General features: G+C 40.5%; 2 protein-coding genes across 2 annotated transcripts in view; one reads left to right on the forward strand and one right to left on the reverse strand.

Annotated features, from left to right (window-relative positions):
• Positions 1 to 5646: 5646 nt before the first annotated feature.
• On the forward strand, positions 5647 to 12642 carry LOC101161232 (profilin-2). The gene is made up of 3 exons (XM_004067891.3): positions 5647 to 6018; positions 7909 to 8101; positions 10989 to 12642. The coding sequence occupies exons 1-3, from the start codon at positions 5890 to 5892 to the stop codon at positions 11084 to 11086; spliced, it is 420 nt and encodes a 139-aa protein (XP_004067939.1). The 5' UTR covers positions 5647 to 5889; the 3' UTR covers positions 11087 to 12642.
• Positions 11168 to 19677, reverse strand: part of rnf13 (ring finger protein 13) — a 39516-nt gene continuing 31006 nt past the window's right edge. The window contains exons 7-10 of the mRNA XM_004067892.4: positions 18749 to 18854; positions 17903 to 17996; positions 14133 to 14213; positions 11168 to 14028 (exon numbers count right to left, since the gene is read on the reverse strand). Coding sequence (XP_004067940.1) covers positions 13679 to 14028; positions 14133 to 14213; positions 17903 to 17996; positions 18749 to 18854 — 631 coding nt within the window. The 3' untranslated portion in view covers positions 11168 to 13678. The remainder of the gene's footprint in view (positions 14029 to 14132; positions 14214 to 17902; positions 17997 to 18748; positions 18855 to 19677) is intronic.

Genomic DNA, 19677 nt, shown 5'->3' on the forward strand with positions numbered 1-19677 from the left:
TACCTCTCTGTTTTATTGTGTTGAAGCATATGATGTAGCTGCAACTGTCATTTTCAGAAGAAAAATAATGACTTCTTTAGTCCAACCTTTATTTGAATAACATTTGCCTTTGCAGAAAAAACATCCATTGTTTAGTTCCGTTTCATCCTGTGTAAAGTCACAGGGATGTTGAAGCCCCAACCCCACTGCTGCGAGGCAAAGACAGGGCACACCCTGGACAGTTTGTCAGGCCACACGCCGACAGATAACCGCACAATCTTTCACAAAAGACATTTCTGAGTCAGCTTTCCACCTAAGAAATGTGGTTTTGGACTGGGGAGGGTGTCTGGAGAAAACCCACGCAGGTTCAGCGACAACAAGCAAACAATACTAAGAAAGGGCCAAGCTGGGATTTGAAACATGGCCTTTTTACTAGAAAGCAACATTGCTAACCATAACACAGCTGTACTGCCAAAAAAGATTTTAAAAAAAACTACCTTTATGTTTTTTTTGTCTGTTACTTTTAAAGCCCTTTTATTGCTTTTCAGGGCTGCACGATTTCCTAGCAAATTCCTGCTACAAATCTGAAGCATCTTAACAAAATTGCCCCAAATTTAGGGTTTGCTGCTTTGCAAAGCATCCATTTCTTGCAAAAAGCCAACAAGGTGTTTTAACCAATATGTACACAAACACATTTAAACTTTATAGTTGAAAAGTTGTGACATTTTCACCATAAATTATTATTTGGGTGGACATATGCAGACAACCTTTTTTTTTAAAGCCATGACTTATATTTGTACAAATGTAACTTCTTAAGAAGGGCCGCAAAGTTTCATAGTCTCCAAAAAGACGCATGAAACTATGTCTTTTATTGAATCACTGCCAATCCCTTGCCCTTTATGCCTGACTGAGTTGATGTCACCTTTGGAAAAGATTAGCATAAAGCACAGGTGTCTATTTTTATGCCAGTGAGACATTTTGAGTTGCTCAGTGTGTGAGTTGCTACAAAAGAGCTGAAGGGGGCTTGCCTTCTTTTCTGTGCACAGAAAAGTTTTCAGTGGCATTTGTGGGTGTAGCGCCTTTAGAAAGAGTCCCTGCAGCAATCCTTTGCTTGCGTGGTTTTCTGTCAGTCAGTGTCTGCTGAATGACAACTAGTGTTGTGCCTGGCATGGAATGTAAAGTGCCCGATTTGCAAAGCTTCAACAGAATATTCTACATGTATACTGCTTTTGTACTTTTTGTATGTTTTTTTAACTTTTTACTTTAAAGATGAACTTTTTGTGAATGCAGTTATGACACAAAGTTATTGTTGAAACAGTCACTAAAGAATGGATTAATTAACGCCTGACAAAGAGGCAAATGTTCTCAAAAAGGCAGCTTTTAATAAATTAATGTGAAAGGCGTCATTTTTCATGTTTTGTGAGTCTAAGAAAATCAAATTTTGAATTTTTATGCCATAAAGAAAATGAACCATTGCTAAGATTTAAGGAGTTTGTCTTTTAATTTAATTGAAAAAAATGTTTGGTGAAGCTGACTGGTTTAAACTAAGAAGAACAGCACCCCCTACCCAATTGACAGAGATTCTTTGCAGAAGATAAACTGAAGCTTTTCTGGTTTTCCTTTTCCTGAAAGAGGAATTGAGAATAATTACATTTTAGACACATGGGGGACATTCCACATGCCAAATTTATACATTTTATTTGTGAGTGGTTGTGATTTTTGGGAGTGTGGGAAAAAGTGAGTCCAGCCTCAAGTTAACCCTGAAAAAGTTGTATTAGCTTACTAAAAAATAAAAGTTGTGATCATCTGATCTGATCTTCAATATAAACCTTATTATACTTTGTCATAAAATGTAGTTCAAAAATGTCAGAAAAAGTGGACTTTTGTGGAGACAAAACCTGTGGGTCTGTCCATAGAAATATCCAACTAGAGGTAGATGGGAGTGTTCATTTCTGCAAAACAGAGAGGCTTTATACCCAGTTTGAAAAAATGTAACCAGTGAACACATCCTGCAGAACAACAACAAAAAAACTGATGAAACCTATGTCCCCTGAACTGAGCTCTTCTGTGTTGTGTTCCAGTAAAATCCCAGATATTTTGTTTTTACTTTTATCCGTATTTTTACTCTAAATATTCAATCGACTTTGGTCATATTTTAAGGCTAACCAACAAAAAGTGGACATTTAGCTGGTTCACAGATGGAGGGAATATCACATGTACAACCAGAGAAGATCAGAAGAGAAGAGGAAAAAACAAGAGCATCCAAATCTGTAGGTAAAACATGGAAGAAGTGTTTCAGCCTCAGTAAAGAGGTTCATTTCTTTCTTTCTTTTTTTCTTTTTTTTTGAACTAAAAAAGTTATGTTAACCTGATTTATGATATTGCTTAGCTTACTAAAGGACAATGATCAGAGTAACCAAATGAGACTACACATTCCTCATATAAACCTTTGTTTCTCTTCTTGTGTCAGGCTGTGCACGTGAAGGCTTACGGCCGCATCATCGCTATTCAAATCCTGACCAACTCTCTACCCACAGAGCCCCGGAGGTTTATGTAAAAAGCTGTTGCGTGTGTGCAGCCATCCTGTGCCATGTGCATTTGCATAGGCACACTGCACAAGTCTGTTCATCTAAGAAAATGTGTGTGTGAGAGAGTTTTTTTCCAGGGTTAATTTGCATGAGTGTCTGTGACATCTTTCTCTGTAGTGACAGAGGTCCATTCCAAGAATGGGTGGAGACTCCAGAATGTCTTCCTCACCATGTCTCCAGCTGTGTCAAACCCACTTAGACCAGCTCCAGTGGATCCTCAGATCCTTTTGAGCTTCATTGCTGATCCCCTATCCAGAGGACAGAGCAGGCGTGAAAGCTGCTGTCACATCTGCAAGGTGCTGAGGACAAAGCACATTCTACACTACCGAACAAACACCTATCAGAATAGCTCTTGAAAGGACACTTATTTCATTTCTCCATGAAAACGCTTCTGTTCTTGACAGATATTGTCTTTCTTTGACTAGAGGTCAGTGTATGGAAAATATCAATATAGCTTAAAAAAGTGAAATGTGAAGAATCATTGCTTATGCATACTTCCATTAAAGCATACAAATCAAATCTTTGCAGGATCAGTCACTGTAAGATAAAATAAAATCAAATTGCATTCTGAAAATGAAACCACATGATTTTAGTAACCATTTTAAATAATGAGCAATGTAGTAAAATTTTTGCATGACTCATTTTGGGTAGACCGAAAGACATTTTTGTATTGATGTCACTTTAAATCTTGGTAGAATTTTTGTCCATAAAATAAGTCCCAAACTGCTTCTGTAGACCCATCTAATGGAGTCAGAAATGGGGAGATTTGTTAAAAGTTTATATTGTAAAGAAGCTCAACCAGCCAAAACCTGCCAAAAGATCCACTTTAATGGAGCTTGAGAGTTTTCTTTTGTTTTTATTCAATGTTTTTATGGTTGTGTGTTCTCATTTCTGTTGTATTGTTAATGATTCCTTAAACTTTTAATGTAAGGCACTGGTGATATGGTATAAAAACTGAAGTAAATAGAGTTACAGTGAGAATTACAAGGAATATGTACAAATACAAAATAGAATATTTTAATTGTAGCAAATATTTAAATTACGCTATGAATACACATGCATCAAAGAATTTTAATTCCAAGCAAAGATGCCTGCATTTGCAACTAAAACTCCAGCAAATGTTAAGTTTTAAGTCGTTCTGAACTATGATGATCTGACTAAACAGATGATTAAATTCTATTAACTTTTATGAAGGAAGCAAATATGGGAGGAAATTTAGTTGAACTTTTAATGTATTTGTGTAAACTGTGGTGTGGCTTTAACATACTAGTTTAGATACTTAAGAGTGCACCTTATACACAATAAAATAACAATTAAGTTAATGTTGAAAATAAAGGCATTAAATGCTTTTTATTTTCATTTTGTCTTAAGGGGGTTGTTTTGTACTGATCATGAGGGTTCAGGAAAAAGAAGCCAACAAAGCAATTAACACCTGGAGTCACCACTGTCATAAATAAAAATCTTGCTTCCTTTGAACCCTCTGGTCCATATGAACTCAGAGTCTTCAGAGTTTAAAACTTGCCTTAGTAGACAAGGAACGTGTGTCACAAGCAGCATGACGAGTTTCCTTATTTCTGCCACAACAAAGTGCACTATTTTGTCTCACTAGTGCAAAACACACCAGAAAATACAGCCATCCAAGGACGGAGCAGGGCGTGGCTGTTCAATTAACAGCCTCATATCCTTATCATGGTGGATGAATAACTTTTTCTGACCCCATTACTTTGCAGGCAGAAAGGGAAGGAATTCCATGGAAGTTTCCAGATAAACTTAAAAGTGCTCATCTGCGCATCTATTTCATTGGCAATTCAGGTTTTGTGTCGGCATCCCCTTCATGAGAACTAATCATTTGGGGATTTTTGTTGGTTTTCCCTCCACCAAACTGTGTCAAGTTTAACAGCAAATGTCATAAATCAGTTCCATTCGTTTACTGTTGATTTTGACTTTAGAGTAAAACCAACAATTTGAATTACTATGAGGAAAATTGTCAACATAAAAAACCCCAGAATTTTTACCCACCGAAAAACAGTCAAAACATAAAGAAGAAAGAATTCATTTCTGGACTTTTAGATACACACAAACAAGGACAGAGCAGATTTTATTCACATATTTTTATTTTTTTATTTAATTAGAGCAAAGATGTCACAGAATAAGCCCAGATTCACCTAACCTTCCATTTCAGTAGAAACATCTATAATGTGATATTTTGCTTGTGTTTCCAGCTCCATGTTGCGACATTGCTGGACATATTTGTGTTATTCATGAGTTTGGTTTATTTTCAATTGTATATTGAATATAGAGTGAAAAGTATATGATCACAGACATTTTTTGTCTATGAGAGGCAGCATTAATGAAGAGATTTGACTTTTTTGTTTCTTTTAATGGAAATCTTTATCATCTTTAAAGAACATAAATCTAGTAAGCAAATACTTCAAAAGGGTTTTGATAAATGGATCTTTCGAACTGTTCAATGACTCCAAATATCTTTCTGTTGGTTGTTAAAGACATTTTGGATTATACAAAAAGAAAATCCCTTTATATGTATGTTATCATTTAAATATATATAAATATTGCTCTTTAAGTGTAAAAGGTACTAGTTTGTAGCCTCTTGTGCTCATACTCAAGGCACATGCAATACAAACTGGGCATTTTCAGATATTAGATCATATGTATCCCTTTGCTTTCAATCAAAATTATTTTTTCTTCAATGTGGTGATTGTCTGCTTGGCTGTAAAATGCTATTACACAGCTAGTGATTGTTTCTCTGGGTAAAGGTTAAAAAGGACAAAACAAAAAAGTTGATTTTAAAAATAATGTTTTTTGTTCGTGTACTTGTTATCCACACTACAACACAGTAAAACATACTCCAGATCTATAATACACAGATTTTTTTTGAATGGCTTTAAAATCGCGAATTTTGCTTAGCTAAAAACAAAATATAGATATTTTGAGTATAAACGAGTATAAAACTTAGTAATAATGTAGAAAAAGATTGTCAAACTTGTGCCTTTAAGATCAGACGTTGTATTCCTCCGCCGTGCAGTATATGGCGCAGTCATGGAGAAAGGCGAATTATGACCTAGGCGGAGTGATTTAGAGAGGACTACACCCAAGCGCCTGTTTGATTGTAGCGGCTTCTTTTCGTTGCCTAGTCCAGAAGAAAGCCGGGACGCGAAGAAGTTGGGAAGGGTCTTGATTGCTGGAGGCCCATTAGCAGCCGGAAAGTCACTCTCTTCGTAGTTTCTTTTTGCCATTCAAGGGGTGATCCCGATTCCAATTCGTCTAGTGTCCATTTTCATCTCGTAGTAGCATTTTCACAAACATGTCCTGGCAAGGCTACGTGGACAACCTGATGAGTGATGGCAGCTGCCAGGACGCGGCCATTGTTGGGTATGGGGACTCGAAATACGTCTGGGCGTCGTATCCTGGTGGCATGTTTGCCAACATTCAGGTTGGTGTGTTTTTCCGTTAACTGTGTGACATTGTGTCCAAGGAAACCGTTCGTTCATCTCTTGCCTGCAGCACGCTTTTCTGCATAGCCAGGCCTGCTTCTGTGACTTGAGTTCACATGGTAGCCGGTGGTCTTGCATAATAATGTAGTCGGTCGGTATGCAAGCTTGCATTTTTCGCACTTGTTATCCGTCAGTCTCAGCTAAACCTTGTGGCTGCTTTCGTTAAAGGAAAGGTCTTCACAAGTAGAAGTCAGGCGGGGCTCGTGTTGAAGTTAACGTGACTAGCTCAGCTCCGTTAGCAGGTGATATCTGTACCGGTCAGGGACCCTGTGGGAGATTTGAAGACTTTAGTTTTACCCAGTGTCAATAACTCTACCTACGATGCGCTTGTTATATAAACACTAAGTACACTAATATAAGAAAAACCACATAGTCACGAGGACTCCCATTTAGCTGTAAGCGGGCCGACCATTCCCTTTGGCAAGCCGGTTTAAGCTAATGCTAAACGCGCAAAGCTAACGGTTTTTCGCATGCGCGCTTGACGTGCTGGCTTTCCGTTGGTCATTTTTCTTATTCGCCTTCTGGAATCCCACTACCGCCCATTTCGCTCCAAGATGGCGGGCACACTCCCAGTTTCCTATTTGCCTGCTTCTTCCATGAAATGTAGTCGATGCGCGTGTTGCCGTGCTCGCCGAGACACAATCGTCAAATGATTTATTAAGAAAAAGAAAAAGTCCCCCAATCGTCTTCTGGGCGGCGGTGTAAAGTTGCTGTTTCCCGTTAAATGAATGGCGTGGAACTTAAGTCTTAAGCCTCAAAAATGTGTCAAAGAAATTTTCATGTAAAAATGTTCGAAATGGAGTACTGCAGGAGCAAAACTCCAGTTTTATTCCCTTTTACTACCGTTCAATTTGAAGATTTCTGACATGCCAGTTCAAGCTTAAATTCAAGTCGAGAAATCCACGTTTTACCGAAGGCTGTGAGACTTTTGGGAGTGTCCACTCGTAGTTGCAAACATTCCAATTCATGGAAATACACGTTTTTTTAAACCTTAATCTGTTTTTGGTTTTTAGTTTAAAGCTATCCAATCAAGTGACCATTTTAATACGTTTTTGATCGCACGTGAAATGTCTTAAGTTAGAACGACGCTTTCTCGAAACTGTTGCCTTTTAATAATAGATTATATTTGAACTAAAATGAAGGAAAGTTGACTTAAAAAATCGTCAGTGATTTTACTTGAAGAAACGGAAGGCATTGAGTGAGATGTGACTGCTAACACGAAGCTAGCTGTTTTGCTAACGTTTTGTCATCGGTGGGGATCTGGAGTTCTCGGTTTTTCCTGAAAGCTTATGTGTGTGCGATGATTGTGCACTTCTGCAGGAAGGGGCACCGCCTTTGCCTCGAGTGCTTCAGAGAAATTGCCTGAATAAACGCTGCGTTGCATTAAACAAAAACATGTAAACGTTGCTTAGACTAGACCTTTCAATTCATTTTAGGCGTCCTGGTAAAATAGGTGGCTTATCATGTTTTTTCTCATTTTGCATTTAAGCAAGGTCGACAAAACTGATGACATGTTGTAGAATATTTCTGAGGTTTATTTGAAGTTTGAGCCAACATGGTCGTGATTTGTTTTTGTACAATAACCTGATCATTCTATATGCAGGTTTCTCATATTTATTATCATCCTTTGGTCATACATTTAAATCTAATCACCTTGTTTCACATAGGAGAATGTATTTAGAATAAACTTATTTTTTTAAGGATTTGGGGCTTTTAGCATTTCAGTTTGCAGCTTTTTTTGAAGCCTCAAAACCATGCAACCTAAAATGTTAAAATAAGCTAACATGTCATTGTTTTTTTTCCCCCCCTCTCCATGCTGCCCTCTGTAGCCTGTTGAAATCGATGTGTTAGTAGGAGAGGACCGGTCAGGACTTTACTCTGGAGGGCTGACTATAGGCAATAAGAAGTGCGCAGTAATCAGAGACGCCTTCACCGCTGAAGGTAACTGGACAATGGACTTGAGGACAAAGAGTACAGCAGGGGAGCCAACATACAATGTTTCCATAGGCAAAACAGGCAAAGGTGAGAAACGCTTGAATGTTCCCATGTTATCTGCAGCACAAACCACATGCTAGTTTTTGTTTCCATGTAGTTCTATTTATTAATGATGTCGTCTTTAGAATGCATGTGTGGTAAATCTGTGGAAGGCGCCTTTCCTCAATATATCGCTCATCTGTCATAATCAAATCCCTGGTTATTTATTTACAGCATTGGTGTGGTGAGGGAAAAGTGCATAGATTGTGTTCAATTGAATTTTAGTAGCTTTAAAATAATTCAACTGCAGTAAATTCTATTTGGACTAAGACATGTATTCAAATCCTTTTCCCCCCTGACAAATGGCTTAAACCTGAACATGTAGCTTTCTGAACCAGTGTGGTTGTCAAAGACCTTATTGGAAATAATCAGTTTTTCCAAAGCTCAAAAATGGTATTAGTAGAATCTGAAGCAGGGGTGCTCACTCTTTTTCGGCATGCAAGCTACTTTTCAGACGATAAGCTCCAAAGGATATAGATAGATGTGCTTAACTATACAGATGTATTATAACAATGGGTTTTTAAGTGAATAAGGCCGTTATTTTGAATTAAATTAGTAAATTCTGATGAATATGTAAAATTATGTGATAGTTTATTTTGCCTTTAACAGTTTGTTGGATCAGATCCGTGTGTTACTACTTGTCATGTAGTAACCAGTTGTTGCGGGCTGACAACCCAAACCATTTCAGGTCCATTTTGTTCTAGGTTCTGTTTGACAGACTGAGATTGGGCCAGTGGAGAAAACTAAGGCGCATTAGGAGCTACATTACGGTTAAAGTCTGACTCTGAAAGCTCACACCTTTCTGAAGATGAGAGAAAAAAAACTTCACATCTGGCCCCCATTTTTAAAATAAATGTATTAATTGTTAGCTTAATATTGGAAACGAGTATATGCTATTGGAAGGATCAACCAGGTACTTTTGAATGGATGGCGAGCATTGAATGGAAATGTTCTGTATATGGTCTATGGTGGCATGCTGTGCACCAGCGACAGAGGGCATGCAGCGCAGGCCCCTGGTCTGTGGTCGAAAAGCGCTTGCTTCAGGACAACACTGCTGCCCGAATGGACTTGGATCCCTCAGTTGGGAACCGCAAAGTCGTCAGCAAGCGTTGCGGCAGGACGGCTGGGTCAGATGGGGGTCTCAGTCTCTCTTCAAATCGAGGAGATACTCGGGCCGGCCCGGGATTCTATAGGCGCTCCTGCTGGGCAGAGGTTATTCTATCTGCTGGGGAACCGGCGTGCAGCGCTCAGTGTAGTTAAACAGGCATGTGCAGTGGCGTATGTCTTGAGGATGTTCGATTGGTCGTTCTGAGTGTCAATCAGGTAACATGCTTCATGATCAGAATGATTATTGGCTCACGACATTTAGAAAAAAAAATCGTATGTGTTTTTGATGACCCGCGATCTACAGTCACATCCTTTGACCTAATGAGCACCCTTGATCTAAAAATAGGAAAATGTCCTCAAACTCTGACTGAAGTGATGCATTCTAAAAAAAACAAAGGTAACCTTTAAATCACGTGCCAAACCCGAGGCTCGCGGGCCAAATGTGGCCCGCCATGTCATTTTATGTGGCCCGCGAGAGAATACAAGTTTTTAATTTCTTAAAATAAAATAAAAGAATTGGTGTGTATTTATTCATATGTAGGGGAACATCAAGGAGTAGTTAAATCATTTTTCATTACATTTAGTTACATGAATAAGTGACATCTGTCCCATTGAGGACAATCGCTATGCTGATGTGGCCCTTGGTGAAAATGAGTTTGACACCCCTGCTTTAAATGGTGTGAGTGGGCCTCCATGCCCTGTCCTTGCACTTCTCGGCTCATGGTGCTGGAATATTTCCTAAAACTGCATGTCTGTCTCCTTCCTGTTTATTACCACTGTGTCTCGTGAGTTTCTTACCTTGCACTTGGTATTGAGGATGGGCACCTGTAGCATGACAGTGTGTGCATGTTGCGGCAGTGTGTTTTTTTTTTTTTTTTTTTTTTATATAATGCATTTCATTTTCTTGTCTTTTGCTGCTAATCATGGTTGTGCTGGTTACAGACAGAATGTCCCCCATGCAAATATTGGTCTCCGCAGAGCCCAATATTTGTTAATGTGATTTTTCTGAAGCCTGTCGTCAACCCTTTGTCTACTGCACTGATTTAAATTCATAAAAATGGAAAGAAAAATAAGTGAAAAAAGTGAGTTGACACTTTGTGTAAATGGTCTAATTGGTTTAAAACTTTAATAACTTAATTAATACTAACAGCTTTGCATGCTCTGTATCCAACACTTCCCTGTCTGCTCTTGCTGTGTAAATCGCAGTGGGACATGTCTTGTGTCACCAGCAGCAGGGATTAGAAAATAAAGGCTTACATCCTTTAATCCACGGCAGCAGTCAGGCATTTTTATTGTCGTTTGTCGCTTCATGTCTTTCTGTTGGTGCTCGCTGTTTTTTCTTGTGGTCTTCCCTTTTCTCGTGTGATCTCTGCACCCCCTTCTTAATGTCCCTTCTCTCTTGTCTTTCAGTCTTGGTCTTGATAATGGGCAAAGAAGGGGTCCATGGAGGCGGATTGAATAAGAAGGCATACTTTATGGCCAAATACTTGAGGGATTTAGGATTTTAGTTTAAATGTGATGTAGGAGTAAATAAAAAAAATAAAAAATAAATAAATAAAATTCTTTAAAAAAAAAGAAACTCTACAACAAAAAGTTACTGACAACAAATAATAACTCTAGAATCCCAAGAGTGTTTGTTTCTGACTGCAGTTACAATGCTCCATCCCAACAATGTAGCCCCATGCTTGGCCATGGTGGAACTGTTTTTCCACAGTCTGTCATCACATCTGTTCATTTGTTTAATTTTGTTTCTTTTTGTGTACTCCAGCATTGGTTGTTCTCATGGGGAAGGAAGGTGTCCATGGAGGACAGCTCAACAAGAAAGTACATGAGATGGCTGACTACCTGAGGAAGTCTGGATACTAAAGCAGCCTGTACCCAACTACTTAAGAGTTCATCCTTGCCACCCTGTTGCATTCACACTACTTCCAGTCCTAGTTTGTAGTCTTTTTTTTTTTTTTTTGCCCACCCTTCCCTCCTTTTCATCCCTTTCAGTTATTCCTGATTGTGTTATCTTATTCCCCTAAATCCTGTTTTTGCCTCAAAACATTTGTGCTATTGATTTTTGAAAGAAAACATTTGGGCTCTCAAGTTGATCCATAGCAGAAATTGGCAAATTTCTTTAAAAAAAAAAGAATTAAAAAAAGGATGTCATGAAAATCTATACCTGTACCATACTAAGACCAGCAATAGGACCGTTGCAGAACACTTGGTAATAAAGCTGAATAGTGAATTTAAAGTACATCTTTCTTTTTTGCCATACTTTTCATGGTAGTGTTCACTTGATCATTTAAATCTCCCTACCTGAGCAGCCAATGCCTTTAGAGTACTTGCACAGCAACACGTCTTCCTTACTGTCATCCAGGAGGGAAGACTGCAAATCTTAGACCACTAGCATCCCAAGCCAAATTGTTTTTCATTCACTGCAACCCTTCAAACACTACCCAGCATGCATCATGCTTTTCATAGCCTTTTGGTTTTTTTTTAAGGAGTTCACTTTGATTAAGTGAGGCATCTTTGTTAGGCATCATGGACATGCTGGCCCCCCTGCCTCCTCTTGACATCTGTACACCAACCCATGGACATTCCAGAGACTATAGCTCAGGCACTTAAAACTATCGTTTGCCACTTTTTTTTTCTTTTTGAAGCTGCCATTTTTGATAAGTAATCCCTGCACACAACTATTTAGTCCACAAAATTCAAACCATTTCCTTTCTTTATAGGACCAAGTGTAGTCACAGTTGTGTTTATACAATTGCTCTAAATCAGGACTATTTGCTGCTGAAGGATGTGGTAAACCCAAGAATTGAATGGTTAAAATGATCAGCCTATAGGATGGGGGAAGCTGAAAAATGGTTCTTTATAGTTTAGCAAACTGATTGCATTTGTACAAACCCACGCTGTAATGATAACTACATAACTGTGGAATAAATTGCCTTTATAGTCAGCTGAGCTTTTTGTCACATGGTCTGTCCATGCTCAGTACTGCTAACTGTAAGGTCCAGCTGAAAACTAACCTAAAAGTAGACCCCGTACTCGCTGGATTAGTCCAAACAAAGACACTCATGGTTGTTAAAGCATAACTACAGAACTTGTGTATCCTGTGCCATAATGTAAAGATCTGTTGTGGGATTACTTTCACCCACTCTTCACTACAAAGTTGATTCATCTGTACTTTTACATTGTTCCTCTAGCTTCTGCTCCACTGTTTAGGCCTGTGGGACACTTATATTCATTTAAATGAAGAAAAAAATAAGTCCTGTTCCTCTTTAATTCAATCTCTTTGCTTACCTTTTTTTTTTTTTTTCTTACATCTGGGATACAGTCTTTAATGCATCTGGTTTCATATGCATCCAGCAAATGCCATAAATTGATTTATCACCTTGTTTACAGACAGATCAAATAAATTTATTCCAACAAGACGCCTTTCTACTTTCAGTTCTTAACCCGAGTATGCTCCATGTAAATGAAAGCTTCTGGGGGGAATTTTTAAAAAGATGACGTTACTCAAAATGTTACCTTTTTTTTTAATAGGCATAGGACTTAAAATCCTGGATTATTTGAAAGGCTAGGTTTGAAAATGCTCTTATTGTAGAAGTTTTTATAAATGCCTGAATCGGTAAATGGCTAAGCAGTGGGGAAAAAAAGACACTTGGATCTAATTCGCAAATGTGTTACTTTTGTAGGAACTAGTCTCTGTAGCAATTGGACACAAGAACAATTAGTCGTTCTTTGGACAATGTTGGAATTAAATATACTGAAAACGGTGCAAGTGAAGTTACAATTTAAACCACTTCATCATAAAAGTCTGAAAAGATGCAGAATAGTTGCATAACCCGTGGAATTAAGGTGGTTTATCAAAGTGAGGTTTTGATCAGCTTGTGGGCAAATCAACACATTTTTCTGTTTTATTGAAGCAAGCTTAGAATCATGGCATTCATGAACATGAAAGACAGCCATCAGCCCAAAAGAGGCTTTTTAATAAAAGGAAACACTGCACCAAATTGATTATTGGACGTTACCTGACAAGTAACTTATCAAATAATTAAAATTACATGCAACATGTTAAATTCTTAAGTTGTAATTGTGTAAACCTTTATTTAAAAAAAGTGATTTGTTTCTTAGGTTTCACATGTGAATTGATGTAACAGATGAGTAGTGGCACAAAACGCAGGAGCACTAAAGCTCCTTGAAATATTTCACAAATTGGCATAATATCACTGTGGCTCTAAAAGCTGCTTCATTCATTCAGTCTGTGATTCAAAGCCACTGCTGCAGCCTGAACATGAAGGACCGCGCCCAAAGTAGTAATCATGTAAAAACAAAAATGGTTATTTGAAATCCTATAGCTGATGTCATTACAATACCCCTGTATTGTGAGCAATGACGGGCAGGATGATGAATGGCTCCAGCAACAGTCTTGGGGTTGGTGGGGCTCAGTAACTTGGAGCGTGTCAGTCAAGCTCGAGGCAGATCCTGATCGCGGCTTTCGCAGCACGGCTGCTGCATCTGTACCACCACAGTCTCTAAGGTGACCTCCTCGCTGTCGCTGCTGTCCAGTTCCTCGTCCTCATACTCGGAGGAGTCCTGCTCCGAGCGAGACGCGCTTGACATGGTGCCGAAGGAGTGAGCGCCGGTTGAGGCCAAGGATCGCAGGAGCGGCGTGCTCTCCGAAACCTCTTCATTGTCCTCGGGGCTGCTCTCCTCTGAATCAGAGTCGCCCTGGGAAGGGACCACCTTCTGCTTGCACACTGGACACGTCTTCTTGGTTTTGGTCAGCCAGGGGTCAACACACTTGCTGTGATAAGCTACAAAAAAAGAATTAGAATTATATTAGAACAAATCTTGAACTTGAATCTATAATCTGACAATCGTTTTTTTTTCTTTACGTCTTCTGAAACACAAGACTCACCGTGTGAACAGGGCAGGACTCTGAGTTTGTCTCCTTCTTCATATTCATCCAGGCAGATGGCACAGACATCATAGCTGTCCCCTGCAGCAAAACAAAAGAAAACCACCTGTAACATAAGATTTGCCAATTCAGATTCTCCAGTTTTGGATAATCCTGAAACCCCTGGATTGAAAGATTCTGATTGATTACAATTTCTGTTGACATTTGTTTAGGTTGGATTGTTTTCTATGCTTGTGTGACGATCACATAGAGTTTGCTCCATGAGGGGTAGATACAATCTGGGACTCCATTTGCTTGACAAGTTGAGTTTCCTGCAATTCTTTGTCCAAATATGTCCCTGAACCCCAGTGCACAGACCAATCATCACGTCCGAGGCAGCGGAGTGTTCCAGCTGCCAACATTCGCATTTCCTGGAAAGGTGCAAATTCTCCTTCCGTGTAATGTACAGTACAGATCAAAAGTTTGGACACACCTTCCCAATCATTTGAATGAGAAGGTGTGTCCAAACTTTTGGTCTGTACTGTGGCTACGTAGTCCTTTTGAAATTCCACTGAATTTTTCCGTCTCCTCTGCATCTTTTTCCTGCTGGGTCCTGAAAAAAAAGGGAGGAGGCCCGCCCTGAGCTGTAACAGAGTAAGGACTTTCTGTGTTTGTGCCAAGGCTGCATGTGACCATATAAGGAGGGGGAGTCACATCCATGGTCCCTTCACCCCCCCCCACACACACACACACCCCGGTGGGCGCTTCTTGTCTTTCCAAGCAAAGCAGCTGGATCTCTAGAAAATCGAGCTTTGCTGTTTCTTTCTGCGTCCAGCTTCAGCTCGGTTTCTACCTCCTCACTTCGTTTCCCTGAAGCCTCCTCCAGAGTCGGCTTGAGTGGGAAAAGCCTGCATTAATGCAGGCATGGATCCAGAATCCACTCAGGAAATGCTGCACTGTGGCAACAACTGAGCTATTCTAAGATGAGGAGACGGAAAATATCTGGTGGATTTCTGAACTCTGAGGCGATAAAGCAGGCTTTCCTTCCCTTTTCTGGAAAGGTAATTTGAAGGAAACTACAGTGAATCATTGGTTTAGCCAGAAGAGACATTTGGGCCGATGACTTCCATCAAGACAACAGCCTTTATGAATATTTTTACATTTTTACTTTTGAGTTGAGTGGAAAATAAAATCTAGGCAAACGACAAACCGTGAATTCATGACATATCTGATGCTGGGCATCCCTTCCATTCACATTTGGGGGGCCAGTGGCACAGTCAGAGTTTCAGTACTCGTCCAGCCTGCCAGCCTTCGCGGCTCTCAGAGGAGACAGCATGTCCTACTGAACTTCAGATGAGCGATGAGAAAACGCAGCCGAGCCCAAGTCAGCATGAAAACTTTGACAGAGGAAGTGAGTTGAAAGGCAAAACAAAAAAAAATGCTAACAGTTTTCCAGTGTTAGGACAGAAAGACAAGCCACTCCTCTGTGCCGACCATCTGCACGCTTCACACACTCAGGCCACTCAGACACAAAGTAGCTGCTTTCGTACAGCTTTAGTGACGCCTTGAATGAGTCACTGCACTCAGGGAGGGGAACATAATTAAGGGTGGGGGTCAGAGACCAAAGGATCTCGGGTCTTCAGATGGTTTTTTCTCCTTTGCGAATGTAAGATGTTCCGACTGTGGCTGGTCCCTGGACTCTGTAAAGTTCACAGTCTAAAGGGTCAAAGATCCCCCAGGTGAGGAGGATGATGAGGAACTCCGCGCCAAAACCAGAGTATCAGTCAAGCTAACAGCAGCTGCTGTTACGTAATCCTTTACATGGACACAGATCTAATGTTGCAGGCTGCCGCTCAGACTGGCATTGTGCACTAATTACACGGGTATTCTGGTTTTCCTGAAGGCATTGTGCGCCGTTTGTCTCCCTGTAATGAAAGCCTCTAGACTTCATCACCAGGCAAGTCTCTTTTCCAGAGAACAGACCAAACATCTAACTTCTGGGTGAAGAAATGCAGCAGGAAAATGTGTGAAGAGGAAATGTAGAAGAAAAAAAAAAGGGAGAATGTGGGCAGATGCAGTGATCAGCAGAAAGGCATCCTGCCAGCACAGCAGCAGAGGAGGAACCGGCTGACAAGCCAACAAACATCTTCCTGAAACGACTCCATGACTGCAGCAAACATCACATGATGCTGGACTGAAACACTCAGCAGACCAGTGTTTTACCAGCAGGAAAAACAAAACAAGGTTGTTGATCCATTTCAACAGTAATGGCAAACAAGGCAAAGCTTTAAAGCATCAGGAGGAAGCGAACATTCCATGTTCAATTCTTTAATAAATATCTCTTGCATTTTTATTTTGGGGATTCGATTATAGTCGGGGATTCACATGAGGGCATCATGGTGCTCCGGGTCATCACAGCCGCAGGAGTCAGCAGATCTAAATGTTGATGCTCTGATGTATTTTAAGGAGCGCAGTGGGAATTCCGGACTTTCAGTCAAAGGACCCCCTCCCTAAAGAAAATGCAGCTGACGACACGTCAGTCACCTGCAGTAAAAATTGACCGCCGGGTTGGTTCCAGTGCAGTCGGTTATTGTTTTTATGAACAAAGAAAGTCGGTCACAAATGCAAGGGTCTGCTCGGATGCTGCAGGCCTCTGAAATGGCTTCTTCCTTCATGTTTTCAGCTGTTGTCAGTCACTGGTCTAACCCAAGATCCAGACTGCTGGGTTCATTACACAAATGCAGCGGCAGCTTTGCCTCCAGCCGTCTGGCCTGGATAAGTGGGGCTGTGCTCCTAAAAAACCTCATCTTTTTCCCCCTCAGCACCACTAGACGTCATTAGACCTGGAGAGAAATGTAAAGCTTTAAATCAATGTTTAACGCGCTGCAGTGTGATGAGGGCAGAAGGGAAAGTGATGCAAGCGGCTGCCAAGCGTTTGCAGACAGACAAAATGCCCTTGCTAAGAAGTACTTGTTTTAGTAAATGTTTAAACATTCAGGAGGAAATCCTCAATGTTTAGGTTAGCATTGCTGCAGATACAGGTTTCAGAGGTTTTACAGGGGTGCTGCACATGAACTCATCGCACCAAAGTGCTCCCAGGTGCAGCAAAGATGGCACATGAACCAGAGATGCGACAGACATTGCTGTCTGAGTAACGCACATGCCTCCGGACGGCTGTATGTGTAAAGGTTTCAGCTCTGCAGTGAGGTTTAGTATGCACCGCAGGCTCTCTTTGAAGCTTCCTGGTATCCCCCCTCCTGCACAGCTGACTGCAGTCAGGGATGCCCGGGCTGCAAAAGCAGCTGCAGGCATAACGTCGCTCCTTAAAGCAAAAATCCAGGGGAGTCGGAGCTGAGACTGGAGTCAAAAGAGGTTTTGGGTCAACTTCTTAAAACTCAGGGTTGCTTCTACAACAATCCTCCATTCTGAAACAAAATAAGTGAAAGTTTTGACAGTCCCTCCTGAAGAACCAGTCTTGTGCATCTCCAGTCTCCACAGAAACCAGTGTTAATCTGCCACAGTGGGTTTTGTGACATCAAGTCCATATTAATCCGATTAGCACCAAGATGCATTGTTCTGGTGAAGAACGATGAGTCGTGAGGGACTGATGGGATTTCTGCTTTGTGGAGGATCATGTGAGGAAAAGCGGTCGCAGCAGGAGAGCAACACCAAACACCAGTGTACTTAGTTTCCACACATGGAGTTGTTGACTCAATCGCCCGCCTGACAGTGGTGGGAATCGCTCTTGGCTCCATCCAAGTGAATAATAAATAAATGAAACCATTTCCTACCTTTCTGGTATTTGTGAATGGGAAGCTTCTTCAGCTGATCTTTGCGCAGACGACTCTTCCAAGCCTTGCGACAATCCTGCACAGCTTTGGTTATCTAGTTTTAGGAGGTAAGAAGAAAACAAAAGCACATTAGAACGGTATAAATCAATTTCCTACAAAACACAATCTTGGGTCTAACTCAAAGCTCTGCAGGAAGGACTCTGACACGAGGTTCTTCATGTACAGACTCTTTAAATGCCCCGTCCAAGAAAAATGTTGTTTTTTTGGTGTTTATAAAATAATTGAAGATTAAAACTGCATTTCTGGGTATTTCTTAATTCAAATCATGTTGGATCAGGAGCAGAAATCCACAGTTTGAAAAAGCTCAAGTTTGTGAAGCAGCAACGTCGATGGGCGGCCAAAGTCTTCCTTCTCCGCTTCACTTCTGATGCATCCACTTGCAGACAAATAGATCCACGCACGTCTTCATTTTCCTTGTCCAAGCTGGCATCCGGCTCAAAACTGTCTGACTGGATAACTTCAAAATTGCACACAGTTTTTTTCTTTTCTTGCTACACTAATGTTAAGTTAGGCTTGTGAGGGCTACAAGCTAGCAAGAGAGAGTGTAAACAAATGGGAAATCAGAAGCTAACTTCCGTGCCAACAGTCCCAGCCTCAACTAAGAGGCGAATTTCTATCAATCTCCTGCTGCTCTGCAGAAAACATGTCTTAAAAAGAAAAACAGGCTTTTTGATTTTTGCTAAAAACTGCATAATCATAGTTAAAAGACCCAAATTTTACAACAAATATATATATAGTTGAAGAGGAACTTTAAGTATATGTAACAGCTGGAATAAAACTACCCACCATGAAAACGGCAATGAGAATGAGGCAGATGGCCACAATGAGGAGAAAGGGTAGCAGGTAATACTCCAGAGGCAGGCTGAAGTCTGGGATGAGGACCACATGTCCCCTAAACAGACAAAGGATTGTAGGTACACATTATTTGTTTGATTCTTATACACATGTGAAGATGCTTATTTGACACTAAATATACTTTCACATGAGTACCAGCACTATACCAATGAAGCTAAATCTTTCTTTCCAACAAAATATACATTTTAAAAAAAATCAGAATACTTGAATGGTAAAAAAGGAAGTGAGCGTGTCAGTGTTATGGTTCTGGACAAGCATGAACCCACTTTACACTGTACAAACCAAGAAGTCCAGTCCAGTTGATCTAAACTAAGGTCAGATTGTGTTTTCATGTAACTATGAAGGCTGAGCTGTAGTGCTTCTACAACCACTCGGCTTTGGTCCTTCTTTCACTTTCTCAGCTCCTAAAAATCCACAAAATCCTCTTTGAAAAAGCTGAACCATAAGCAGAAGTCTCCTCTTTATTGACAGATAAAAGATCCTGCAAACATTGGGTAAGTGCTTTAACTTCAGACCACTCCTAACGGTTGTGTAACTGCGCCTCTGCTGTTGTTGCTACCAACTTGACCGGCTCAACTGGAGGGAAGAACATGTTACAACCCACCTGAAGGAGAGCCACCAGATTTTACCGACACCTCTTAAAAGTCAAGATGAGAGGGAACCAATGAGAAAGCCCGGAGGGTGGTACGCCTCAAGGATGTCGAGAAGAGTTGCTGGACCGCATTTATGTCACCCGTTCAGGCATGTTCCACTTACAAACACGCTTCTTTGTGAATGCAGTTTTGTGCACTCGTGGTCCAGAAAGATAGACTTTTCCTAGTTCTGCTTTTCAGGTAAATTTTAATGAAGTCCGCTAGCTT

The sequence above is a fragment of the Oryzias latipes genome, chromosome 4 (genome assembly GCF_002234675.1).
Source record: "Oryzias latipes chromosome 4, ASM223467v1".
Classification (NCBI taxonomy): Eukaryota; Metazoa; Chordata; class Actinopteri; order Beloniformes; family Adrianichthyidae; genus Oryzias; species Oryzias latipes.